This window comes from Loxodonta africana, chromosome 4 (genome assembly GCF_030014295.1).
Source record: "Loxodonta africana isolate mLoxAfr1 chromosome 4, mLoxAfr1.hap2, whole genome shotgun sequence".
NCBI classification, from domain to species: domain Eukaryota; kingdom Metazoa; phylum Chordata; class Mammalia; order Proboscidea; family Elephantidae; genus Loxodonta; species Loxodonta africana.
The window spans coordinates 133404558-133431393 of record NC_087345.1 but is presented as its reverse complement, the minus strand read 5'-3'; the positions used below and the strand labels follow the sequence as shown (position 1 = coordinate 133431393).

At 45.4% G+C, this 26836-nt stretch overlaps 2 protein-coding genes across 2 annotated transcripts; both read right to left on the bottom strand.

Annotated features, from left to right (window-relative positions):
• Window positions 1-337: 337 nt before the first annotated feature.
• Window positions 338-9537, bottom strand: C1R (complement C1r). Its single transcript, XM_010602642.3, has 11 exons — window positions 9352-9537; window positions 8380-8608; window positions 6661-6853; window positions 6209-6355; window positions 5910-6106; window positions 5464-5611; window positions 5231-5352; window positions 3441-3519; window positions 2913-3068; window positions 1737-1811; window positions 338-1305 (listed from the first exon to the last, which is right to left on the bottom strand). Coding segments are annotated over exons 1-11 (2118 nt in total). The 5' UTR covers window positions 9354-9537; the 3' UTR covers window positions 338-535.
• A 1713-nt stretch (window positions 9538-11250) lies between these two features.
• C1RL (complement C1r subcomponent like) lies at window positions 11251-25910 on the bottom strand. The gene is made up of 6 exons (XM_023542663.2): window positions 25177-25910; window positions 24375-24603; window positions 16571-16760; window positions 15390-15515; window positions 15180-15242; window positions 11251-13319 (listed from the first exon to the last, which is right to left on the bottom strand). Coding segments are annotated over exons 1-6 (1380 nt in total). The 5' UTR covers window positions 25179-25910; the 3' UTR covers window positions 11251-12549.
• Window positions 25911-26836: the final 926 nt, after the last annotated feature.

Genomic DNA, 26836 nt, shown 5'->3' with positions numbered 1-26836 from the left:
GGAGTCCCTGGGTGGTTCAAACGGTTAATGCACTTGGCTGCAAACTGAAGGGTTGGTGGTTTGAGACCACCCAGAGGCGACTCGGAATAAAGGCCTGACAATCTACTGAAAAATCAGCCATTGAAAATCCTCTAGAGAACAATTCTACTCTGACACACACGGGGTCACCATGAGTCGGAGTTGACCTGATGGCAACTGATAAACTGGTTTATTTATTTAATACACTGGAATTTCTCATAAATTTTTATTTGGAGAAAGAGTTTTATTCAACCACCCAGTGGGATAAGAATGGAAAAGGAAAACGATAACTAGAGATTGTAAAAATATGTCCTCTGGAATCCTTGGAGGGAGAAAAGGTGCCCTTTGCATTGTTTCAGGCAAAGGATGTGGATGAGATTTTAGAAAAGAGAGTATTTCACACAGTGTATTTCTGCATCAGTGATTTTAATATGGGCTCTTAGTGGTTATCAACAATTGGTTGGATAATTCTTTTCTACACACTGCTTTCTGGATTCAGACCTACTGAATCCTGGGCTCAGCTCTCCTCCTCCATCTCTTTCTTGATCCAGTCCACATAGTTGAGTAACTTGGTGTAGAAGCCATACCCCTTGCTGCACCCGATGCCCCAGGATACAATGCCTGTGGCCACCCAGCGATCAGTGTTTGGATCTTTCACAGCAAAGACCCCTCCACTGTCCCCCTGGCAGGAATCCTGCTTTAGACTGGGGTCCCCAGCACAGAACATACTTTGAGAAAACACATCGTTCCTCCTCTTTTCCTGGAGCCATTTCTCACACGCCTCTCGCCTAGCTACGGGCAGACGGACAAATCTGAGGTGAGAAGCAAGCCTCTCCGCCGTTATCCCAAAACCACTGACATAGCCCAGGAGGCCATTGTCATAGAAGGTCTCATTGTCGGGCAGGCAGATGGGGAGGAGGTTGGGGCCCAGAGTGACACTATTTTCCAGCTCCAGAAGGGCTATGTCGCCCTCAAAATTGTTGGATTCATCCTGACGGTAGTCTGGGTGGATGCTGACCCTGCGGATGGGGTGGTTTCCCAGTTTTGTGATCTCTTCCACACTTGTGTGGCCCAGGAACACATCCACAGTGGCATTGCTTTGTGAGTCGTGTTCCTTGGGGTAGAGGGTGTGGGCAGCCGTGAGGATCCAGCGGTCACCCAGCAGGGCTCCCCCACCTCGCCCGTGGATGTTGGTGAATGCCTGCCAGGGGAAGTTGCCCAGCTGGGCCCTTTGCCCTCCGATGATACGCTGCTTCTGTTCCACAGGGTTGACTGGTTTCCCACATACTGGAGAGGAGAGACAGGAAAGGAAAAGACAGGTCAGCTCACGGTGTTGTGCCTCCTCCCTCTCTGTGGTCATTCAGTTCCCCTCTCATCCTTTCTTCTTGGCCTTGGCCCCTCTCTCTCCTCCAGTTCCCACACTTGATTCTTTGGTCTGTTGTCAACCTCTTCTCTTGTTCTTGTTTATTCTTTCCTACATTTTCCTTGCTCTTTTTTTAGGGGAGAAAGCAGACTTCCTGTTTGTTCAGTGAGAATACCAGAATGTCAGGGTTGAGCCCAGTTCTCTGCACCCCCTCTCCCTTTCTCCTGAGACTTTCTATTCTCCCTTTTCCTTACTCCACATCTCTATCTTTGACTTTTCTCCCCCCTTTGTCTCCTTTCACTGTGCCATATTTCTTCTAAGACATTGAGGATGGCCCCAGGAAGTTTCCATTCACCTGGCAAACACCGAGGAATCTTTTCTCCTGTCTGTTCATTCTTCCAAATGCCCTGGGCTGTGCAGGTATACAACCCTGAGGGGAAAGAAGGATATGATTGACCAGGAAGGTGATGGGTAAGAAAATTCAATGTACAGCACTGAGTGTATTGTACAAGGAGATGGCAGATAAGGAATGAACATGGACAAGGATCAAAGTGGAAAGTACAAATATACAAGGATAGACTATTGAAAGTGTTAAGAAGTTCCATACATATATATGAATACATAACTATGTTAGATGTGATCCTTTTTCATGAAAGTAGACATAAAAACTTGAAAAAACATGGCAAAATCTTATCAGTGCTTGCATTTTGGTAGTGAGATTATAATAGTAGCTAACATTTTCTGATGGCTGACTATATGCCATGCTCGATGCTAAGCACTATCTGCATGATCTCATTTAATATCCACACCGACATTCTGAGGTATGTATTATTAGCTTCATTTTGTAGGTGAAGAAAGAAATAATTTTTACAAGGTCAAGTAACTTCTAAGTGCCAGAACAAAGAGGGTTGTCTAAGTCCAAAGCCCAGCTCTTAACCAATACCATATATACCCCATATTTTTTCCTTTGTTCACTTGTTTCAACTACACAATGTATGTAATTTCTTATCTTAAAAAAGATTTTAAAGATATCCCTTGATGAGTTTGAGAGTAAGCTAGTAAACCTAAATGCAAGAAATTACAATAGAATTGCCTGAGAATGGTGCTGGCAGTCCCATTGACATTGTTCTGGTGGTGGTGACAGTGGTGATGGTGGTGGAAGTAATGGTGGTGATTGTGCTGCTAGTGGTGGTGGTGATGTTGTTATTGGTGTTAGTGGTGGGATGGTTGTGGGGATAGTGGTAATGGTGGTGGTAACGGTGGTGGTGATGGTGATGGTAGTTGTGTTGTTGGTAAAGATGATGGTGGTGGTAATGCAAAACTATTTATGAGATTCAGATCTTTCTTTGTATCCACTCAGGTGCCTCCTTCTTCAACTCTACTAGATGCCTGCTGCATTGTAGTTTAGGCTTCTAAAGCCAGTGTCCTGGCTAAATACACTAATACATATTCCCTAGGGATTAGGAATTGAGAAGAAATCTCAGAGGATGTCTTGAGAAGATGGAAGACTGCCATTTTCAATGGCCCCTACCTTGTGTGGACTCACTGCTTTGAGCCCTGGTCTGCATCTTGTAATACGGTTCATGGCAGGAGTACTGGATAGAAGCCTGGTAGGTGTTGACCTCCTTTGTGGTGATGTAATTGAAGTTCCCATTAGGCAGGCTTCGGGGCAGCCCACAATCCTTGACTTGGAGAGAACACAGAGTTATATGAGAGTGAATGTGACTGTACTGGAACCTCAGCAGGGGAATGTGAGTTGCCTGTCCATAGAACAGGTTACAGGTTAAGAACCTTAGAGAAACATGATCAGTGGGGAGAGCACTTGAGATGGATGGGAATTCAACAGAGTGAAATTCAGTTCTGGGTAGAAGAGTCTGCTGAGATAAAGACTCACTTGTTCCTGAGATGGGCCATAGGCTTTGAAGGAAAATAGGTGATGGTGTCTCCTGGGAAGAGGATCAGATTGGGCCCTGCCCCCATCTTCCTTTCTCAGCCTAGATCCCCAAGGCTGGGCCTGAGAGATCCTCAGGGATGGACACATCCCTGAGTTGTAACTTACTCTTGCACTTGGGCATGGCACGATGCCATGTGCCATCATCCTGGCAAACAGCCGTGAAGGACAGCAGCGCCTTATTCCCCTGTTTGAGAACAGAGGTAGAGGTACCGTTAGTGAAAGGGGCACTGTGGCCCCCTCCCTATTCTTAGCCACACAGGAACAGTAGGGAATGCAAAGACTTCCCTCAAGCTCGCAGATCTCAGCTCCCCTATGGGTGTGTCCTTCTCCCCAGCCAGCCCTCTCCAAGCAGATTTACAGACGGGAGCACTGAGTGACACACCAAGCAAGGGATAATTATTAGACCCAATAATCTTCTCTCTAGACTCTTGCCTGCTTCCACTGAGGTCTAGCTGAACACAATTTGTAATTAAAACAAACAAACAAAAAAACCAAGACAGGTTATGTGTCTTCCGTATGGAAACAAAAGACCCTGCTCTGAATCAGAGCCATGTTTCTCTCCCTCTGGAATGTCCTGCCAGTCTACGCCTGTATCACTTTAGCTTTCCTATATTACAGTTTTCTTAAGGGCACAGGCCATTCCCAAAATACTAGTGCCTCTAGCCCCTTCCAAGGATGCTTGTGATGATGGTATGGACTAAGAGCTATTTTAGCCAAGTAGATATCAGGGACAGGGAGAAAAAATGGCACTGTCTGGAATGAAAAGTAATTGGACAATATGAATGAGTTTTTATTAAGACTGAAAATCATCCCAGAGAATAAGCCCTAGAGAAGGCTGAAAGAGAATGTCTATGAGAACTAGAATGTTTGAGCAAAATGTAAGTAATGTGAGATAAACTATGTGACTTGCTTTAAATTATATATGTGATGGTGGCATAGGAAAAGGAGCAAGGAGTTTGTTAGTCCTCAGCCTTCTGGGACCAGGACGCCTGGTCTTCATGGTGCAGCTCGAAGCATCCTGTAGTAAGGAGCAATTCAACAGGCTAACTTGGCTTGATGAGACATTCAAATGTCAACTCCATTAAGAATGTGTGAACATATGTGTTTTTTTATACTGTACCTCCAGCATCTAGAACACAGCGTGGCACTTAGTAGACACTTAAAATATTTGTTGAATGAATTAACTACCACTTAAAGACATACTACAAGTCTCTTCTTTGATTCTGATTAGTCTTCCAAGAGGATCTATTAAACAAGGTGGAGGTGTTCAATCCTGGGTCCATGGCCAGGGATAACTCTAATTGTATGCTTTCAAAACTAGCGTTCTAGTTTCCCAGCTTTTGTGGGACTGGCCAAATGATAGACCCGAGTTCCTTCCTGAGTCTGCACAGCTGAGAACAAGATGGTGGGCCTGAAATAGACTACCAACGTTCATAAGAGAGCCCTGGAGCAAGAGGCAGGAGATTTGGGTCCTAGTCCCTGTTGTGCAGCAAAATTACTCTGTGATGTTGAGCATGTTATTCCTTGCCTTCTTCTCCACCCCTGCCTTTTCAGCTCCTAATTCCAAAATGAATTATTGGACTAGGTCAGTAGTTCTCAAACTTGTTTGCATATTAGAATCACCTGGGGAGCTTCAGATAATTCTGTTGCCCAGGCTATGCTCCAGGCCAATGGAGTCGGAAACTCTAGCAGGAGACCCAGACATCAGTATTTTTTAAACTCCTTAAGTGTCTCCAATGTGCAGCCAAGTTGAGAACCAGTGGGACAGGTGACCCTTTGAGCTCAAACATCTATGATTCTAGTTGGGGATGAGACTAAGCCACTGTAGGCCTATCCCATCTGAATGACTCCCTGTATGCTGGGCTGGCTCTCTCTCCCCAGCCCAGGGCCCTCACCTCCATGAGCTGGTAGCCTTGCTTGCAGGTGGCGATGAAGTAGTCACGGAACTGATACTGAGGCTGCAGGTCCTGGATGATGGTGAACTTGTCTAGTGCCTTGGGCTGGGGGCACTTGATGACTGTTGGGCAGATCAGAGGGTATGTTTATCTCAGAGTCTCTTGTCTTTGCTTCTTTCCACCTGATCCTGCCCCATTGCTGGCTGGCAAGGGAAGCCTCTAGACAAACTTACTTTCGGTGGTGTAGTGCAGCTTCCAGCCCCGGCTGTCCCCCGACTCATCTGTGAAGAACAGCAAATCTACGGCATTGCTACTGCTGTCAAGGTCAGGGGGCCTCTGTGTCCCACAGAACTCGCCGATGCTCTTTCCATTGGCATAGATCTGGTGGGGGAGGAAGGAGGGTCATTGATCGTACTCGGACATTTTCTCACAAGGCCAACTGGGTATTCACCTGGTGGCCAGGGTCATGGTAGTGGTGGTGGGAATCCTGCTTTATGTGTGTTTTCAGCTTAAGGGGGAAAGGAACTCCCAGGACCCAGTTCTAGTTGGGTGGGAACTTGTCTAGCCCATGTGTGATGTTGGTCCTTCCTGTCCCCAATTGGCCTGAGGAAGTAGGTAAGAGAAAAACCAAGTGGGCATGGAAAAGAGAGGAAGGGGTCTTTCAGGAGGTAAGATGTACCTGTAGTTGGTCATAGGGGCAGTGTACTTGCTGGTGGTCATCAATTTCAAAGGGCTCCAGGAACTTGAGGTGGACGGTGAGGCCCCGCTCTACCCGGATGCTGTAGTTGCAGCGCAGGTCAGAGGGGTAGGGCCGGGGGTACTCCATGCTGGCGATGTAGCCAGATGGCTCTGTGTACAGTTCGCTGCTGCAATCCACTGGAAGAACAAAGCGGGGCAGGAGTCACAGGAAGGCTGTCCACCTGGTCCAGCAAGCCTTTGCTCAGTCCCTGCCTTCCTCCCACACCCACCCGCCCTTACCCTGGCAGGAATGCCCATCTGTCTGAAGCTCATAGCCTGGACGGCAGGAACAGAAGTAGCCACCAATGTAGTTGTGGCACAGGTGCTGGCACCGGGGCTGGGGATCCTCCTCAACAGAGTTGAGCTGGGAAGCACATTCATCGAGGTCTGGAAAGGATTCAGGAAGGAAGCGTTAGATTCCTATCAGGGGACTTCTGTGGTGGTTCTGGTCTCAGAGGGGTCAATCACCAGAGGCCTAAAGACAAAGTCAGCCTCATGGCACCTGGACCCCTGGGAACTACCCAATGGGAACAGAGCCCAAGTTGGCAGGTCACTTCTGGAAAAAAGCTCTCTTGAGGGAAAGACAAGGAAGACCAGGCTTCCAGCTTCTTTGGATTTAAGCTTTTGTTTTACCTTCCCCCATTAAGTATGACTGAGACCAGAAGAAAGGGCTTCCACTTCGGACCACTCACCCACAGCTTGGTAATAGGCTAGGAAGCCCTTGTAGAACATAATGGCCCCATTTTCCTCATTGGAGAAATCTGTGTGGAAGGTCAGCAACATCTTGTTTCCTTGGGACAGAAATTCCTTCTTCCCAGGGGGGTTGCCCAGTGGGGAACCCAGTTGCCCACAGAACCTCCCCAGGTTCTTCTTGTCGGCTGAGATCTGGTGGAGGAAGGACAAACGGGAGGAAGAAGTGCTGTCAGTGGGTACCAGTGGGAGGTTGATGAAGGTTCCCTCTCTTTTGTCCCCAAGAGTGAATCCTGTTTTCCAGCTGGTCACTGTCTGTTGCACTCTGCCAGTTGCAAACTTCCCCAAGTGACTTTCATCTGTCTCCTTGAGTCTCCCACTGACTGTTCATATATTATTCTGAGACTGGTACATGACCCCTTCCTTTTTGTGCTCCCTTGAGCACATTTTGAGGATTCTGGTGGTGCAGTGGTTAAAATGCTCTGCTGCTAACCAAAAGGTCAGTGGTTCAAACCCACCAGCTGCTCTGCAGGAGAAAGATGTGGCAGTCTGCTTCCTTAAAGATTCACAGCCTTGGAAGCCCTATGGGGCAATTCTACTCTGTCTTACAGTGTTGCTATGAGTGGGAATCGACTCTATGGCAGTGGGTTTGGTTTGGTTTTGGTAAGCACGTTTCAGATATTCCTTCATTCCCACCACCTCTCATTTCCTTCTTCTGCTGGAATCCTGGTTGTCTCTACCCACCCTTTATCCTTCCTTTCTTCCTAGTGTCTGCACTGGCCTGCTTTATTTTCTACATTCTTACTCTACCTCACCTTATTCAAACCATTCATGCCCAGCCATGCCTCCTGATATGTTCAGCTAAAGGTAACCTCTGAGACTCACCAGCCTTAACATCAGCAAGCAAATCTAGCATCTCTTAACTCTTTATCCCGCAGATTCCTCAATCCCTCAAAAGAAGAAGGCATTTTCCCATCCCACTCTACTCCTCTCTACTCCTACCACCAAGGCCCTCCCCACCTCCAAGAAAAAAGACAAAAACGAAAGAAAAAATAACAAACTTTCCAAATCCTCTGGTCCAGGAAGATGTGCCATTTTCATGTTTCTCTCTCATAACCTCCAGAAAAACCTTCTGAGAATGGCATTTATTGGATATTTGTAGGGTCTACTTAAATCCTGAATCTGAACTGTCATTTTTGTTGGATATAGAAAGATGGGACTGGAAAGGTACCCGGGTTGCTACAGAAGTGAGGAACTGAGCCCACTGTCCTTGATGAGGGCTATGTTCAAGCTGCTACCACACACATTTCTCTTCCCCATGTTCCTGTTCAGACAGGCAGCCATGGTGGTATTCTTCACGGAAAGAGAGAAACTGAGGCACAGTGGTTTCCCAAAGACTCTCAGCAAGTAAGCAGGTGGGGAAGATTTTTCTGTCTCCTACAGACACAATTTTTTTTTTATAGACAGTGAATTTCCTGAGAGTGGGGCCTGTACCTTCCTTCTCTTCGTTTCTCGTCTCAGTGCTCCCTGAGAGTCTCTAAAACCAGTGGATGCCCCATTCATGACATCAACCAGCCTTAGAACTCCACTCGGCCACCAGCTTTACTAGCTTGGGTCTTGTCATGGGTGGGGAGGGCTGTACGGGGCTGTTAGAGCACAAGACCTTGTATTGCATGCTAACCCATCTTACTCTCCCTTCTGCACCCCAACCTGCTCCCTACCTTGACATAGTCATAGAAACAGCCTTCAGAAGGCTCCAGGTCAAACTGCCAGAAGACAAGCTTCACCCTGTATCCTTGGGGGACTGTGATCACAGTGGTTGTCTCCAAGTTGTTGGGGTAAGGCTTGGGGTACAGAGGGGAAGTCACCTCCCCAAAAAGCTTCTGAGTGATGAAGATGGAGCCTCCCACCCTGCAGAACAGGAGCACCACTAGGAGGTAAGAGAGCCACCTGCCAAAAGAAATAGGGTATTTGTAGGGCTGGAGGGGTACAGCTCCCTCGCTGTTTGGAGAGTGGCTAGGCCGGGGGATGGTATGGTTACAACACTCAGCATTTTCCTCTCTGTCCCTTCTAGACCTTGCTTCAATGTTCCAGGTGGGGGTGGGTGGAGGGAAGGCCGGTCTGTGCAGCTTGTGACATTGGATGTTCCTCCACAGGGCAGAGTCCAGTACAGCGGTCAACACACTCTTTTCACTTCACTCTCCACCCTCCTCCCCTGCCTCATCACTCCCCTCCCCTCCCAGATGTGGCCCTTTCCTGGAACAGGACTGGCTTGGGGCCAGTTTAATTGAGGTGAGGGTTTCCAGTCATGGCGCTTTGAGAGGGCTCCCAAAGACTTAGCAAAGGCCTCTGGGAGAAACTGCCTGTGGAGTATGGGAAACACACACAGAGGATACTCCTTCTGGGTGGAGTGGGTCCCCTTGTCTTGCTGCTCCCTGCGGTGACCTGGAGGAAGGCAGGGAATGTGGCCATCCCCTCACATGTCTAAGGTCTCCTTTTGTTCTGAGGAGGGATAGGGGTTTGTGTTTGTGTGTGTGCACCCTAGTGCACCTTGGAATAGATATGGTATATGGGGAGGAGAAGGGTAGCCCTGTCTTCCCGAGTCAAAATTTGGGAGCGGGGTGGCTTTCTGTGCCCATGATTCTCCCCCTTGATTTCTCACTCCCTCCTTGATCCCCATTAGCCTTACTCACATTTCTCAAGGCTTGTGCTTAGATCCTCGCCTCTCCTGTCAGTGTCTTCACGCGCTCTGTGTTGAGGGAGAGAGCTGTCGTGCAGAGCAGGGAAGGCGGAGGGAATGACTGGAGGTGGAGGAGGGGGGACCATTCCCGGGAGGATGTTGTGGGGAATGAACTCTTTGAGTAAACAAAAAAATCTCAGTTTCCACTGTAATTTAGTTTTGGTTTTGAAGTCCCTGTTGGTGGTGCCACCTGCTGGCTTACTTGGGGAAGCTCTAAGGAGATGGGTCTGAATTTTTTGGGACTGGAAGCCTTTGGTTGAAGGCCCAGACTGCTTGGTTTCTAAATCCAGATCTGAATTCTCCCTTTCCCCAGGGACTTTCGTAGGGACTGTTGCTGTGAGTACCAGGTTCCTACAAAAAAAAAAAAAAAAAAAAAGGGTAATGGGAAATCACAGGTTGAGGAGGATGAATAATGACTCTGTGCTTTCCCACTTACCCTGTCCTTCCTGTCCTTAGCCACCCAGAGGCCCTGGCCTGGGAATGGCCAGGGTTTCAGTGCCCAGGATGAGATGACAGTAACAGTGGGGCTGGGGAGTGTAGCTTGGGGGTGGACAGAAGAAAATGGAGTTGAATTGCACTGAGACACTGGCCTGCTTTACTCTTGAATGACACCTAGATGTTGAACAGGAATTGCTGTGTCAGGGCAACCCTAAAGCAGTCTGTTTTGAGACCCTCCTTCCCACCTCAGTGAACTCAGGCCTACAGACTTGGCTCTTAGAGAAGCAAGGGCAGTGAGGAAGGGGTAGAAACATCCCCTTTTCCTCAGCACCCGGTCCAGACTTTGAGCCCCCGAGGGTTGCAGTTGCCTTGGTCTAAGTAGAGGGTGTGGATATGGACCCACAGAGACTTGCTTCTTTCTGGACCCAGCTTTTCTAAGTGGAAGCCCAGCCCCTGGGAGGGAGTAGGGGCTCTTGTCTCTTCTGTCCACCAGGCCATACTGTCCTGTTTTAAAACTTGGTTCTTTCTTGTGGCTTTTTTTGATCAACTCTCCATGACCCCAAATACTCCATGGCACTTTACCCCGTGGGAAGGCTCAGGCTACAGAGCAGCCTTCTGAATTCTTATGTCTTCATAGGCTGCCATGCTTGTTTTCCCTATCAGATTAATCTGTCCACCCATCCACCTGTCCACCCACCCATTCGTCCATTTATAGGCTACCTACAGTGTACCAGACACTCTCTCAGGCAGTGGATTGCAAGGACTTGGGAAAATGGGCAGTGACTCTGAGCGTAGTTAACGAGAAGGCACAAGATCAACTAAGGGTTTCTCCAGCAGGCTTATGTGTCATAGCTGAGGAATGAAGCTGATGGCAGGGCTGATTCATGATTTGCATGTCAGAGTAAGAAAGACAAAAGATAGGGGAGAGGGTAAGGTTCAGTCAGGAGATGAGAAGGAAGGAGAATTTTCTCTAACAAATTGCACATTATCATCCTGACTGCATTGTGTGTGCGTGTGTGTGCGAGTGCGTGTGTACAGAACAGGGCAGGATGGCAGAGGTAACGAGGTGGTGGTCCAAGAAGGTAAGTCTTAGCTGAAGCCTTGCATTCATCCCAGGGGTTCTCAGTTCTGTCCTGGTATCAGACAATGTGGCTGCAAACTGACAAACCAGGCCAGACCCCACTCCGTCTAATCACTCAAAAGAACACTTACTTATATGTGTTTGTCATGCCCTTGACTTATACCAAGCTCAGAAAGAACAAACAGCCATATAAAGATTGCTCCTCCGCACCACTGGTTCTGAAGACATTGTCTGCTATACTGGTCATTCCTCTTAGGATTTGATTCTAGGAAGAAAAAAGTTTTTCTCTGGAAGTGATTCTAGGTTTCCCTCTGTGAAATATATGTCTATATAGAACCTGGGCAGGGAGAAGCTCCTATCAATAATAAAATAATTATATTATTGCTCATTAATAAAAATTAATTTTTATTAATTAAAAAATTGGTTTTTATTTTTCAATAATAAAATAATACATGCCCTTTAAACAAAGTTTGACAGATAAAGAAGAGTCGGGGAAAACAAAGCAGCCAAAACTATACCACCTAAAACAACCTCTGTTTAAGATTTTGAGAGTTTTTCCTATAGTCTATTGTGCATAGGTTTAAAAAATAGAAGCGCAAGTATGTACAATTTTGAGCCCTATTTTTTTTTTTAAGATACATTTATCCTTTAATCATAGTAGCTAACTTGATGCTCATGGCTAACAAAATTTGATCTATCTGTTTTAGGGTATTAGTTTTCTATTTCCACTTGAATGGTTGCATCATTTGGTTTGTGTTTTTCATTGTAAATCACTTCAAGTTCTCATTGAAAATTCACAGTTGGTCTTCTCAGGTGTAGCAGTGCCCCTTGATGACAGGGTCAAGGAGTTCACTGACAGAAGCACAGACTGAGGTGTCCAGGAGCACTGAGGTGTGTATGTAGGAGGCCTGTTGAAGGGATAGAGTGAGTCAGGTGTTGCTGTCTTCATGGAAGCAGCAATTCCCATGAAGGGAGACTCTGTAAGGATGTGGGGAGCTGGAAGGGAAAATAGGGTAGCGGGAGATATAGTAGGTCTTGAGGACAACTGAGGTATCATGGCATAGGGGAAAGAAAGTGGCCTTTGCAGGCACATACCAGCTGTGGAACTTGGGCAAGTCATTTTTCTCCTTGAGCTTTAGTTTCCTCATTTGTAAAATGTGGATGATAACACACCCTTTGCAAACTTGGTGTGAGGATTAAACGAAATAACATACGTGAAAACCAAAAAAAAAAAAAAACCAAACCCACTGCCATAGAATTGATTCCAACTCACAGCGACCCTATAGAACAGAGTAGAACTGCCCCATAGAGTTTCCAAGGAGTGCCTGGTGGATTTGAATGGCCGACCTCTTGGTTAGCAGCCATAGCACTTAACCACTACACCACCAGGGTTTCCAACATATGTGAAGCACCTGGCATATAGAAGATGTGGAAGAAAAAAAAAGAAGGAGCTATTACTATACTTGGATCTAGAAGTTGTGGTAAGTGGTGAAGGCAATGGCTTGGAAATTTAAAGTTCAAACTAAAGGGGCCTCATAATGTTTTAGAAATGAAATGCAATTAAGACCACTTTCTCTTTATGGGGCCTCCAGAGTGCTGGTCACTGGTTGTCGCTGCTGAGGTGCCCCAGGGTCACTCCTCCTCCATCACTCTCTTAATCCAGTCCACGTAGTTGAGCACTTTGGTGTAGAAATCATACCCCTTGCCACACCCGATGCCCCAGGATACGATGCCCGTGGCCACCCAGTGATGGGCACAGTCATCCCACACCACATAGACACTACCACTGTCTCCATAGCAGACGCTCTGCTGCTGCATGTTATTCTCTACACAGAACATGTTGTCAGAAAAAACCTCAGTTCGCTGCCTCTTTCGGAGCCAGGCCTCACAGGCCTCCCTGTTGGCTATGGGCAGCCTTGAGTATTTCAGCTCAGTAGTTAACCAGCCCTTCTCCATACCAAACCCACTGATGTAGCCAAACAGGCCACTGAGGTAGAGGGTCTCGTTGTCGGGCAGACAGACTGGGAGGAGGTGGGGGCCCAGGGGCACACTGTGCTGGAGCTCCAGGAGAGCGATGTCACCATCGAAGTTGCGGGGCTCGTTCTGACGGTAGTCTGGGTGCACAATGACCCGGCGGACAGGGTAGTTTCCTAGTTTCACCATCTCATCTATGTCTGTGTGGCCCAGGAACACATCCACACTCCGGTTCTTTTGGGGGAAGATGCTGTCCTTGGGATGGATGGTGTGGGCAGCGGTGAGGACCCATCTGTTGCCCAGCAGGGCCCCGCCTCCGCGGCCGTGGATATTGGTGAAAGCTTGCCAGGGGAAGTTGCCCAACTTAGCTCTGAAAGAAGCAAGGCCCTCTTGGTTGTGGGTGATGGGAGAGACTGGTCGTCCACACACTGAAGAGAAGAGAGGGAACGGTGAAAAGTCAATGGCTGCATTAGGATGCATTTATTAAAGACCTCTTTCTGTGAAGTGCAGTCCAGGTAGGTTGCACTAGGAAGGTCCCACGTATGGCCCTGCACTGGGTCAGAAGGACCCTACCCCCTCAAGCAGACTCACAGGTGTGGGTCAGAAGGACAGATATGAACAGCTAATCAAGTCAGATGGTACTGGGTGCATGTCCTGCATGGGACTCAGGACAGGGAGCTGAGGGGTGGAGAGCACAGAAGACATGCTTAGGGCTGGCCCTGCTGGGCTTCCCCTCCTGCCTCCTCACCGGTCTTTAAGCCACTCTTTTAGACACTTGATGTGACCATTCCTGGGCAAAATCAAACAGCAGGTAGAGTTTGTCTTCAGTGCCTCTTGCCTGTTTTCTGTGTCATTTCCTCATTCAAAACATCTCCCACAACCAACCACCCTCCAACCCACTCCCAAAGCACTAGGAGCTTTCAGACTGCCCAGAGAGCTTTCTGTGGACCATATGTAAAAACTGAGAAATTTACTCCGCCTGGGTTAGGAAGGCAATGCTTAACTAAAAAAAAAAAGGATTAAAGAGCGGTGAACTTGAGCCCTCACACATTGCTGGTGGGAATGTAAAATGTGCAGCTACTTTGGAAAACAATTCGGCAGTGTCTGAAGATATTAAACTTGGAGTTACCATGTAATCCAAAAATTGTACTCCTAGGTATATAAAAAAACCCAACCCTTTGCTGTCGGGTCAATTTGACTCATGGTGACCCCATGTGTATCAGAGTAGAACGGTGTTCCATAGGGTTTTCAATATCCATGACTTTTCAGAAGCAGATAACCAGGACTTTGTTCTGTGGTGCCACTGCGTAGATTCAAACCACCAGTCTTTTGGTTAGTAGCTGAGTGTAAATCATTTGCATCACCTAGAGACCTTCCTAAGTATCTAAAAGAATGTTTATGGCAGCATTATTCACAATAGCTAAAAAGTGGAAACAACCCAAATGTCCGCCAACTGATGAATGGATAAACAAAATGTGATATATCCACCCAATGGAATATTATTCAGCCATAAATAGCGATGAAGCATTTATTGACATGCTACAATATGGATGAACCTTGAAAACATTGCGTGAGGCGGAAGAAGACAGTCACAAAGGACCACACACTGTATGGTTTCATTTATATGAAATGTCTAGAACAGGCAAATCCATAGAGACACAAAGTAGGTTAGTGGTTGCCAGGGGATGGAGGAGGGGAGAATGAGAGGTACAGGGTTTCTTTTTGGGGTGATGGAGATGTGCTAGAATTAGTGCTGATAGTGGCACAAAACTGAATATACTAAAAATACTGAATTGTACACTTTGAAATAGTTAAAATGGTGAATTTTATGTTATATGAATTTTATCTCAACTAAAAATTTTTTTTTTGAAGCTAACTTTCTGGCTCTGTGGCATTTAGGTAGGGAGATATTTTGGAAGCAGAGAGGCTGCGTGTATATCCTTAAAGCAGACCATAAAAACAGGGAGTTTTCTCTCATTTCAACTCTTCTGTCCCTCTTCCTTCTTCACTTTTGTATCTAATTAATTTCTTTCATTCTTCAGCTTTCTCAGATGTCTCTTAACCCTTGAAGAATAATGGACAAGCTCCTCGCCTCTCCTTCTCTGGGCCTTCTTGATTCTCCTTTTCTTTCTCATGTTCTGTCTATATGTCCGTTTTCTATCCCAAGGCTTTCCTTTAACCCCATCTCTCTCCCCCTCTCCTATTCTCAATTCTCACAGGCCCCAGCTACAGCCGAGCCTTGTTTGGGAAACGGGCATAAGGACAGCACTGGACAGGTCACTACTCACCAGGGACACACTGAGGGGCCTCCTCCCTATTTTGTTTGTCCTTCCAGGTTGCCTGGGTTGTCCCTGAGGAGTGAAATGAGGAAAAGCAAAGGAAAAGATTCACAGTTAGGAAGTGTTGGGCTAAAGGAGTAGGTTCCCATGGGGCCTCAGGACTTTTGGTGGTGGGAGTGTGGCACACGGGAGCTGGTACCTCAGCAGGTGGGTACTCACCTGCTGGCATTGCCTGATAATATGGCTTCTGGCAATGGCTCTGGATCTTGGAGGCGTTGTCTCCAGGTGTGCTAATGGCCTCATAGATCCCATTGGCCTGGCTGATGGGCTGACTATCATTCACACCTATAGGAAGATAGCAGTCATTAGGACGTAGGACAGAGCTGCAAACTGGCAACCCGGGTGTTGGTTCTGGCCAGGGTCATATTTAGCTTGGCCTGCACAGTTTTCTTAAAAAACACTTTAACTGTTTTTCATTGGTCAGATTGTCAATGCTCAAAAAGTCTGAAAAAAATAGCATAAGTATGGGGAAACAGGTACCTTCATACAGGGATGGTAGGAATGAAAATTAGCAAAACCTCTTTGGAGGAAAATTTAGCAATATCAAAATTAAAAAATGTAAACATTTTTTGACCCAGCATTTCCATTTCTAAGAATTTGCCTTAAAGATATTCTTACACATGTGCTCAAAGATGTATATACAAAGATATCCACAGCAGCACTGTTTGTGGCAACAATTTATCTACCAGTGGGGGACTAATTAAATGCATTATGACACATTAATCAAAGGAATATTATACGGTCATTAAAAAAAATGAGGCAATGCTAACCACACTTATATGAAGTGATCTCTAAGAAACATTATTGAGTGAAAAATGGCAAGTTTAGTACATTGTGTATAATATGCAACGCACACAATATTTATATTTGAATGACACAATATGTCTTTGGAAGAATACTCAGGAAGTGGAGAATAGGGTAATTTTTGGACAGAGTAACAGGGGACTAAGGGTCAGAGATCAGAGAGACTTTTTTAAATGATATTTTCTTTCTTTTTTTTTTTTAACATTTTTTATCGTGTACATGTATTATCTTAAAAAAATCTGAGTTGCCACTTGAAAATCTAGAATTTCACTTATAAATCAGGATTTTTGGCTTCTCTTGAAAAACGAGATGATCTGCATACAATGGGTCTGTTTTGGGTGCTGGAGTTGAGCAGTAGCTGCCCCTTTAATGGGATTGCTTGGTCAGCAGGGTCAGGCTGGGGAGGAATGGGGTCCAGCCCAGGGGTTCCTGAGCCCCCAGCCTCAGCTGTCACTCTAGCTCCCTTAGGCAGTTACCCAGGGGCCATGGCTAGGGGAAGCAGTTGCTCTCCCTACACCCCCAGGAGGGACACTCACCCACAGCTTGGTAGAGGGCCAGGAAGCCCCTGTGGAGGCAGGTGGTCCTGTTCTCCAAGGAGCCATCTGTGCGGAAGGTCAGCTGCAACCTTCTTCCTGAGGACACAAACTCCCTCTGACCAGGAGGGCTGCCCAGCGGGGAGCCCTGCTGCCCACAGAACCGGCTTGGAGCAGTCCCACTGGCTGTGATCTGAAAGAGAAGGGAAGATGTGAGTGGCAAGCAGGTGTGGGGTGAATTCTGCATCAAGGGTGGACACAGGGTCACGTCCTGAGTATAGACTCCAGGTCCCTTTAGAGGGTCTGCATACCTCTGGGGCTCAGAAACCATACCCTGTGGCAGCTTCCTTAAGTACCTTACTGTTCCAATATTGACTCCCAAGGTTCTTCCAGACATTTCACACCTAGCCTATCTCTTTTATCTCTTTTTTTTTTTTAGCCCATCATAATTATAAAGCCCACCATCTTTGCCTTCTTTCAAGAAGCTCCTTGTGAATCCTAGGGTTCCTCTAATAGTCCACTGAACCGTAAATTCTAAGAAGGCAGGGACTTCGTCTCTTTTGCTCATGACTGAGCCCCTCATGCTCAACATGGTGCCTACAGCACTAGAGTTTTGAATCATCATTGACTCATCATATATAGACATAAGCCCCTCCCATCTGGTTCCCCCTTCTCTATCACCTTCCACTTCTCTAAGTAACTTCCTATGGCCAATATCTGTGAAGCAAGGAGACCCTCTTGAAAGGCCTGAGTCCCTGGGGTTCCTGACCTTTCCTATTCTTCTTTTGGGGTTTGTAATGGATTGAATTGTGTCCGCTCAAAATATCTGTTAACTTGGCTAGGTCATGATTCCTTGTATGACTGTATGATTATCTACCATTTTATCATCTGGTGTGATGATTTCCTTATGTGTTATAAATCCCAACACTATGATGCAATAAGATGGATCAGTGGCAGTTATATTGATGAGGTCTACAAGATTAGACAGTGTCTAGTCTTTTGAGATATAAACAAGAGAAGCAAGCAGAGAGACATGGGGACCTCATACCACCAAGAAAGCAGTGCCAGGAGCAGAGTGTGTCCTTTAGACCTGAGGTTCCTGCGCTGAGATGCTCCCAGGCCAAGGGAAGACTGATGCATCACAAGGACCATCCTCCAGAGCCAACAGAGAGCGAAAGCCTTCCACTGGAGCTGATGCCCTGAATTTGGACTTGTTAAAGCCATCCACTGGTGGTATTTCTGTGATAACAGCACGAGGTGACTAAGATAGGGTGTTTCCCCCCTCTTACCCCATGAACTATAAATGAAGCCCTCAGATTGTGCAGGAATCTCAGAGCACTAAATGTACACAGTATGGTACAATGGCTATTGCTTTACTTGGTAAGGTCTTAAAGCAGGCTATCGCAGTCTCAATCTCCTTCTGACTGCCTGGCTCTGCTTAAATCCTTTCCTGTGGTTCTGAGCCCCCAAGGGGAACAACTAAGAAGGCGTCCCCTGGCCCATGCTTCAGGATTAATTTCTATTCCAGGCACACAGCTCACTGCTCAGTTCATTTATTTGTGACTTTGATATTAACCCACTCTGGGTTCTTCCTAGCTCTTCATTCCTTTATTCTCCCCAAATCTCATTCCTTTAAGACTCCATGTAGCCCATCTCACTGTGATCGCATTAACTGGCTAAAAGTTGGCATGAAGAAGATTTCTCAATCACCCCAAATGCCTTGCTTGGGCACGTCCCAATACTGTTCTTTTCCTGAGAGCATTAACAAATGTAACTCCCTACATTTAAGAAGCATACATATTGGGAAGATACATTTTGCTACAGGAAAATGTCCTTTACTGATGTACTCTGTTGTAAAACTTTCAAGTTTTCTTTTTTTAAATCATCCTTGTGAATTGTTATCTAATAAAATCACTGAGGAATCTGTTATGTGTCGTTTTGTGTCCCCCCCAAAAGATATGTGAAAGTCCTAAGCCCTGGAGTTAGGAAATAGGGCCTTTGCAGATGTAATTAGTTAACATGAGGTAATTCTGAATTAGGGTAGGCTCCCCTCTGATATGACAGGTGTCCTTATAAACGAGGAGAAGAGACACAGAGACACACAGAGCAAAGTCAGTCCTGTGATGATGGAGGCCGAGTTTGGAGTGATGTGATTACAAGCCAAGAATTGCCAGGAACCACCAGAAACTATGAAGAGGCAAGGAAGGATCTTCTCATAGAGTCTTCAGAGAGAGCATGGCCCTGCTAGCACCTTGATTTGGGACTTGTAACCTCCAGAACTGGGAGACAACAAATTTCTGTTGTTTTAAACTGCCCAGTTTATGGTACTTTGTTACTGCAGCCCTAGGAAACGGATACAAAGCTTAGCTTAACTAGCAAGGTAGAATGAACCCAGGACTGAGAGTCATAAGCCTATGTTAAATTTCAGACTTTTTTCCTAACTCTCTGTGTGATGTTGGGAGTTTCTTAACTGCTGCAGATCTCAGTTTTCCCTCATAAAATGAGACCTCCTATAAAATGGTCTGCAGGGCCTCTTCCAGCTAGGACAACACAATGTCCTATGGGAATTCTCCAGTATCTGCACCAAGAGCAGTGCCCAGGGTAATGCTAAATACTCACTCATTCAAAATTCATTCTTGTCGTGCACACATGGCAAGCACGGGTTTCATCCATTCCTTCATTTATTCAGCAAATGTTTATTGATTACCTACTACGTGGGAGATACTGTGCTAAGTGCTGGAGATACAAATATAAATAAGACACAGTTGTGGTACCGAGGAGTCCACATAGTCTGGCCGAGGATACTGAGAAGTAAAACATGAATAGACTACAACATGGTAAATTCTGCATTCTAGAGGGGTATGTGTGTGTGTGTGACTAGCTCTGGCAGCAGAAAAGAGGGAGGAATCCTATTCCAGAGCTTGATAAGGAAAGAGTGAGGCTGGCATTAAAATTTTCCAGGACTGATAGGAACAGGGCTCAGGGTAGGCGCTTGACAGACATAGGCTGACTTGAATATAGTTCTGACTTCTGGTTAAACCTGATTCAATAAATACATAAATTTATCCCCTCTTCTACCTCAAACCCCCTAATACAACAGCAAAATGATAAAAAGGCATACATAATCAAAGACAAACAGGTGAGAAGAGATGAGAGCAGATGGGAGATATCAACAACACTTTGGAAGATAGAATGGAGATGGACAAGGGGCATCCTGAGTCTGCAAGGGTGGAAGCCACACAAAGCAAGAATCCTAGAAAGATTCAGAAATAGAAGAAGCCAAGAACTCCTGAGGTTGGGGATGAGGGAAGGCTGACAAGAAGAAGACTGCAGAAAGCCTACGTAGAGAGACCTCAGACCCTAGTTCCCCTGTGCATTCAGACAACTCCCTCTGCTCCACTCTGGCAGGAGACCTGAGCTTGAACCAGGAATCCTGGATTTGGAGTCACAGACACACTTGAAAGAGGGGGTGAAAGCCAGTATTGAAGACAGAGGGATTAAGTGAAAGTCTACATACCAAACAGTGAGATATACCATTCTCCCCCACCCCCCCAATCTCCAGCCCCTTTCCCTGCTGGTTTATCAGAATGCTGGCAACTCTGAGCAGGAGACTGGAGCATTCCTCTCTGGGGAAACTGACTGTCCCAAAAGAAAATACTGACATTTGGGAGGTCCCCAATAGCACACACAGGCAACCTTAACAGCCCTATCTTCAAGCCTATCATTCAGCACATTTCAGCTCTCCTCACAGCAGTGGGATCACTAAAGGGATGCGGAGGGTGTGTAGCACACCAGAGGACACTGTCAGTGGGGGTGACACCAAAATGACTGTTTATAAAATTTCTGTGCAGTGTTTCAGCAGAAATATATTATTATTTTTTAAATAAAAATATCCCTTAGTTATAACAACAAAAACATTTTTTGTAAGCCCAACTTACATGTATCAATACACCTACAAAGCTAAAACTCTGCTAATTTACTTTTTGAACCTTTTAATGCACTCCTGATCAGAGCTGTCTTTATTAGCCAGTTACAAGGATGCTTCGAATCACGTGTTTTCATCTCCACGTGCTATAAGATGTGCCGTTGTTTTCATTGCTGCTGGTGTTCTTGTAGTCACTGATTTTGTCAGATTTTCTGGCGGTAATTATTGTGGTAATTAGTATTTGTGAACCTATATCAAAAACTTTTTTTTGGTGAATGAAGTAGTAATTAAAGGAAAAGAAAGAGAAAAATAAAAAAGGCTTCCACTTGGTTACTAGTTTGTAACTAATAACATCTTGGAAACCCTGGTGGTGTAGTGGTTAAAAGCTACGGTTGCTAACCAAAAGGTTGGCAGTTTGAATCCACCAGGTGCTCCTTGGAAACCCTATGGGGCAGTTCTACTCTGTCCTTTAGGGTCACTATGAGTAGGAATTGACTTGACGGCAATGGGTTTTTTTTTTTTTTTAAATAATGTTGTTATTCAATGTAGAGAGATTTTACAAGGCAGTTTTGTTGTTAGTATTCATAGAGCCTAAGCAATATGCATTTAAGCAATTTACAACTATATTATCACATATTACTCTATAATTAAAATTAATAATAAACATTACTAAGGATTCCTTGTGGTCTGGTACGTGAGGAAGTCCATGAGGGGATGACACCATGAGTGATCTCACTGGGTGACACCAACCCTAGTGACATCACTGCCTCGCAGAGCTTCTAGTCAGCATCGTAGTGCTTCACTCTTAAATATGAGCGGACATTCAAGGATTATTGCACCTTGCAGGAAAGTCTCTAACATGAAATGCAGAGACCAAAGCAAGCAAACAGTAAAAAGGAACTTGGATGAAGTGGAGATAATACCAGAGACAGAAGAAACAATTAAAAAACATTCCCAAATGTAATTAATATCTAAAGAGAGGGGGAAAAAAAAAACATAATGCATTTGTAAAACAAGAAGAATGTTCCTTAAAAGGGCACATTTAGAAAGTAAGACTGAGCCTTTACAGGAAAAGAAAAAAATGTTAGCAGGCATACAACATTAATCAAAAGGCCGGGATTTAAAGATGGGGAAATCTCCCAGAATGTGGAACAAGAGATGGAAAATAAAACAGGAGCGATAACAAAACTAGAAAATCCATACAGAGTATAAAATGGCTGAATTAAAGGAGTTCTAGAAAGACACAGGAAAGAAAGCAGGTGTCTGGAAATGATTAAAGAAATAAGAAATTTCCCAGAATTGAAGGACTAGATTAAAAGAATCTCTAGATTACGAGAGCCCTGAACAATGAGGAAAAAATGACCTGCATCAAGACACATTATAATGATATACTGGGAATAAGGAATAGATTTCAAAAGTTTCTACGGAGGAAAAACTAAGGATCAGACTTCTTAACAACACGAGAACTAGAAGACGATGCCATCAAAATTATAAGAAAATGGCTTCCAACTGGGAATGCTATATCCAGACAAACCACCCACAAACAGTAGGAGTAGAACTAAGGCAGTTAGGGGTATTTAAGATCCTCTAAAATTCACCTCCCATTTGCCCTTTCTGAGGAAGCTGTTGGAGAATGTGGCCCTCCAGAAAACAAAACAAAACAAAACAATAACCCAATGTCATTGAGCCTATTGTGACTCCTGGTGGCCCCATGTGTGTCAAAGTAGAACGGTGCTCTATAGGGTTTTCGTCTTTGGTTTGGTTGGTTTTTATTTATTTATTTTTATAATTTATTTTATTTTTTGTTGTTGTTGAGAATATGCACAGCAAAACATACACCCATTCAACAGTTTCTACATGTACAATTCAGTGACACTGATTACATTCTTTGAGTTGTGCAACCATTCTCACCCTCCATTTCTGAGTTGTTCCTCCCCCATTAATAAACTCACTGCCCTTTCAGTCTCCTATCTAATCTTTCCAGCTGCTGTTGTCAATTCGATCCCATATAGATAGATCTTAAAAGGCCACAATGCTCAAGGCAGACATTCTTTACTAGTCGTAAGGTTTTCAATGGCTGATTTTTCCAAAGTAGATTGCCACGCCTTTTTTCCAAGGCACCTCTGGGTGGACTTGAGCCTCTAACTTTTTGGTTAGTAGCCAAGCGAGTTAATTGCACCACCCAGGGACTCCCAAATTTGGGAGTAAACTAAGAATGATAAAGACAAGGGATTCAGGTCCAACACAGGATCCACTGCTGTCGAGTCGATTCCGACTCAGACCCTACAGGACAGGGTAGAACTGCCCCATAGAGTTTCCAAGGAGCGCCTGGCAGATTTGAAGTGCTGACTTCTTAGTTAGCAGCTGTAGCACTTAACCACTATGCCACCAGGGTTTCCACCAACACAGGATAGGTAAAGGAAATCTCCAGAATGAGGGAGAAGGGAACTCCCAGGATGTGTGAACGCTTAGGGAGCGAAAAACTCAAGCTGAAGAAGGGAATCTGAAGAAGGGATGTCATCAATAAAAAGAAAGATTGATAGATTGAGATTTGTGCTTGAATATGATGGTGGGAGATTTACACTTCTGGCTAAGAGTTTGGGGAGATTAGTTACAGGGAGAACCATGCAAACTAAAAATCAAAACAAAAGAAAAAACAAGAACAAGCAAAAAAACCCCCAAATAACTCCATATAATTATTGACTCCTGGGAAAACCAAAAGTTGGAGAAGAACCATAGTTATTGCACTCTGTGTGCAATATTTGTGATATTTTACAGTCCTAATAAAATAAACAATGAATACAGATTTAACTAAACATGATGATATAAGTGAATTGGGAGGATGGGGGAAGGGAAATATGGTCCTTAGACCAGAGAGCTAAAGCTAGTCATCTTCTATAGTTGGAAATTAGTAGATAATATCTAAAAATGAAAAACATAAAGTAACAGCATAAGCATGTTATTTATACAGGTGAAGGTAAGTATTAGATGAAACAGCTAAATGAATTGTAAATAACTGTCTGAATCAACTCCATGGCAACGAGTTTTTTTTTTTTGGGGGGGGGTAGTAGCAACGAGGGGTAGAAAACCCTGATGACCTGGTGGTTAAGAGCTATGGCTCCTAACCAAAAGGTCGGCAGTTCGAACCCACCAGGTGCTCCTTGGAAACCCTACGGGGCAGCTCTACTCTGTCCTATAGGGTCGCTATGAGTAGGAATTGATTCGACGGCAAGGGGTTTGGTTTAATTAGGGGTAGGGAGGGGAAGGCTGGTAGACTACTGTTTTTCATTATAAGTTTTGTAGTGCTTTGATTTTTTAAAATATGTATATGCATTATTTTGATATAAATAAAATTTAAACCCAAAGATAATATAAAGAACTGTTTTTAAAGTGCCCTTTTTCTGAAAAATGCCCTTGTCATAAGATGTCTTGAAAGATCTCCTTTAAGGTAAACTTGAACGGTTACCTAATTTTTTTGTGCCCAGCTTCCTAACCTGACAGAGCAGGCATTCAACAAATATTTGATGATATACTTTTAATGACTGATGTGTGAGTTCCTGCCCTTTCACTCTATGGATTTACAATATTTGTGTGTCCCTTCATAAGTTAAAAAAAAAATTTTTTTTTCTTTTCATAAGTTCAAAAGCCAGGGCCTGTCCTGACTCTCTCCTTTGCCCTGTAGTGTGTCTAGATGGTAGCCATCACAGAGGCACTCATGGAAAGCTGTGTGCCAGCCCCAGTGCCCCATGACATGGGCTTTACGTCCACCCTCTTCGATTCCTCCCTTGTGGTCAGGGCTGAGCCGCCTCCCACTACCCCTGGGAGGCTCCAGGCCCCAGGGCTTCCTCCCAAGCACCCCTCCAGGGCCCCACTCCAGCTCACTGTGACAGAGTCCTGCTCACAGTCCTGGGACAGCTCCAGGTCGAAGTCCTGGAAGATGAGCCTCACAACAAAGCCCTCTGGAGCCTCGATGTCAGTGGTGCTCACTTGGCCTTTGAGATATGGCTCTGGGTACCCAGGGGATGTCAGCTTCTGGGGTAGCCGTTGGGCCACGAGGACGGATCCCTGCGTGGGGAAAGCCTGGAGGACTCCACAGAGGAGCAGCCACCACCTGTGAGTGGGTGAGGGCAAGATGAAGCCACACAGATACAGACTGGGGCTATGGAAATATGAGGAGCAGGGCAGGTGGTGCTGAGGGATTGAGGCCTGGCAAAGGCCGGAGTCACCAGCTGTGGCCTCAGCTCTCAAGGCCTGGGCATCTTCTCTGCCTACTCCTTTATTGCCCCTCCCTCACCTCAATCCCTTTCAGCTTCCTACTTAGCCTGAGCTCTAGGTCTGTCAGTTTCCCACCCTCTGAAGACATTACTGTTGCACATCTCTGTGGAGGGTCTCACCCAGAGTAGGGGGCTGGTTTCTGCTTTAGCAAATTCCAACCCCACCCTGGGATCTGAGGGAGCAATGGTGGTAAAAGTGGGGGACATTTAACATATTAGTTTCCTGGCTCAGAGTTTTGCTCCTATTCCTGACCACCCATGGAAGGCTGCTGGACCCTATCTACACTTAGTTCCAAATCCAGGGTGCGTGCGTGTGTGTTTGCCTCCCACCCTCCCCTCTCCCTCCCACCCTCCCCTCTCCCTCCCCTTTTCTTCCTCCTCCTGTAGGCCTCTCTTTGGAATACACTCACATCTTGCCTGGGCAGCTTGCAGGGTGGGGATTTCTCCAGAAATAGTTTTCCCAGTGTGGGACCCGGGATCTAGACCTGCAAGAGGACTTGGCCCAGGCCAGGGTACAGGAGGTGGGGCTGGAGAAGGCCCTGTGGGGAAAGAAGGAGAAGTTACTGGAAATGAGTTAAGTAACTGTTCCCTTTTTCTAACTCTCTGGGTTGGGCGCCACCTGCTGCCTGACTCAGGAATAGCTTACCCACCACAATTTAGAAGACTAACATCTCCAAAATCACCCCCGTCTCTGAGGTCAGGGGTGGGAGGACACTGACTCTTGACTCTTGACTCTTTTATACTATTTAAAACTAATTTTTATATGTGCATGAATCACATATGGTAGGATGGCTCTTTGTGAATGGCGGCTGTCCCTTTAATCTGGCCATACCCCTCCACTGGGCCCTCTCCACTCATTGATGTAACCTGCCCACGTCTTGTAGAAATTGGAGTTTGTGACCCATGAACTTGAGCTCTTCCTTCTCTCTCTCTCCTCACGGAGCATGGGTAGGGGGTATTTGCTTAGGTAGTCTTTTGAATCCTGCCCAAGGCCCCTGGAAGCTGCTTCCCCAGCAGGGTCAGCAGTCACTCCAGCTCCCTTAGGCAGTTACCCAGGGGCTATGGCTGGGGGATATGGATGTTTATGCGTTCCACTGGTATTGGCCATTTTGAATCGAACAATCATACAGTCTACTATGCTGAGAATGACAACTTGAAGAGGAATGGTGTTGCGTTCATTGTCAAAAAGAACATTTCAAGATCTATCCTGAAGTACAACGCTGTCAGTGATAGGATAATATCCATACGCCTACAAGAAAGACCAGTTAATAGGACTATTATTCAAATATACGCACCAACCACTAGGGCCAAAGATGAGGAAACGGAAGATTTTTATCACCTGCTGCAGTCTGAAATTGATTGAACATGCAATCAAGATGCATTGATAATAACTGGTGATTTTAACTCGAAAGTTGGAAACAAAGAAGAAGGATCAGTAGTTGGAAACCATGGCCTTGGTGATAGAAGCTATGCTGGAGATAGAATGATAGAATTTTGCAAGACCAATGACTTCTTCATTGCAAATACCTTCTTTCACCAACATAAACAGTGACTATACACATAGACCTTACCAGATGGAGCACACAGAAATCAAACAGACTACATCTGTGGAAAGAGACAATGGAAAAGCTCAATAACATCAGTCAGAACAAGGCCAGGGGCCAGCTGTGGAACAGACCATCAATTGCTCATATGCAAGTTCAAGCTGAAACTGAAGAAAATCAGAGCAAGTCCACGAGAGCCAAAATATGACCTTGAATATATCCCATCTGAATTTAGAGACCATCTGAATAATTGATTTGACGCATTGAGCACTGGTGACCGAAGACCAGAGGAGTTGTGGAATGACATCAAGGATATCATACATGAAAAAAGCAAGAGGGCATTGAAAAGACAGGAAAGAAAGAAAAGACCAAGATGGATGTCAGAGGAGACTCTGCAACTTGCTCTCGAACATCGAGCAGCTAAAGCAAAAGGAAGAATTGATGAAGTAAAAGAACTGAACAGAAGATTTCAAAGGATGGCTCGATAAGACAAAGTAAAGTATTATAATGACATGTGCAAAGAGCT

Bases quoted from the DNA above. Each gene is read 5' to 3' on its own strand.
- C1RL (XM_023542663.2), bottom strand. The intron at 16,761-24,374 runs GTGAGCTGGAGT...CTTCTCTTTCAG, and splicing joins GTGAGCAGGACTCTGTCACA to ATCACAGCCAGTGGGACTGC. The intron at 13,320-15,179 runs GTGAGTAGTGAC...TCTTCTCTTCAG, and splicing joins GGCCCCTCAGTGTGTCCCTG to TGTGTGGACGACCAGTCTCT.
- C1R (XM_010602642.3), bottom strand. The intron at 6,356-6,660 runs GTGAGTGGTCCG...AATCCTTTCCAG, and splicing joins AGCCTATTACCAAGCTGTGG to ACCTCGATGAATGTGCTTCC. The intron at 5,353-5,463 runs GTAAGTTTGTCT...TCTGCCCAACAG, and splicing joins GCTGCACTACACCACCGAAA to TCATCAAGTGCCCCCAGCCC.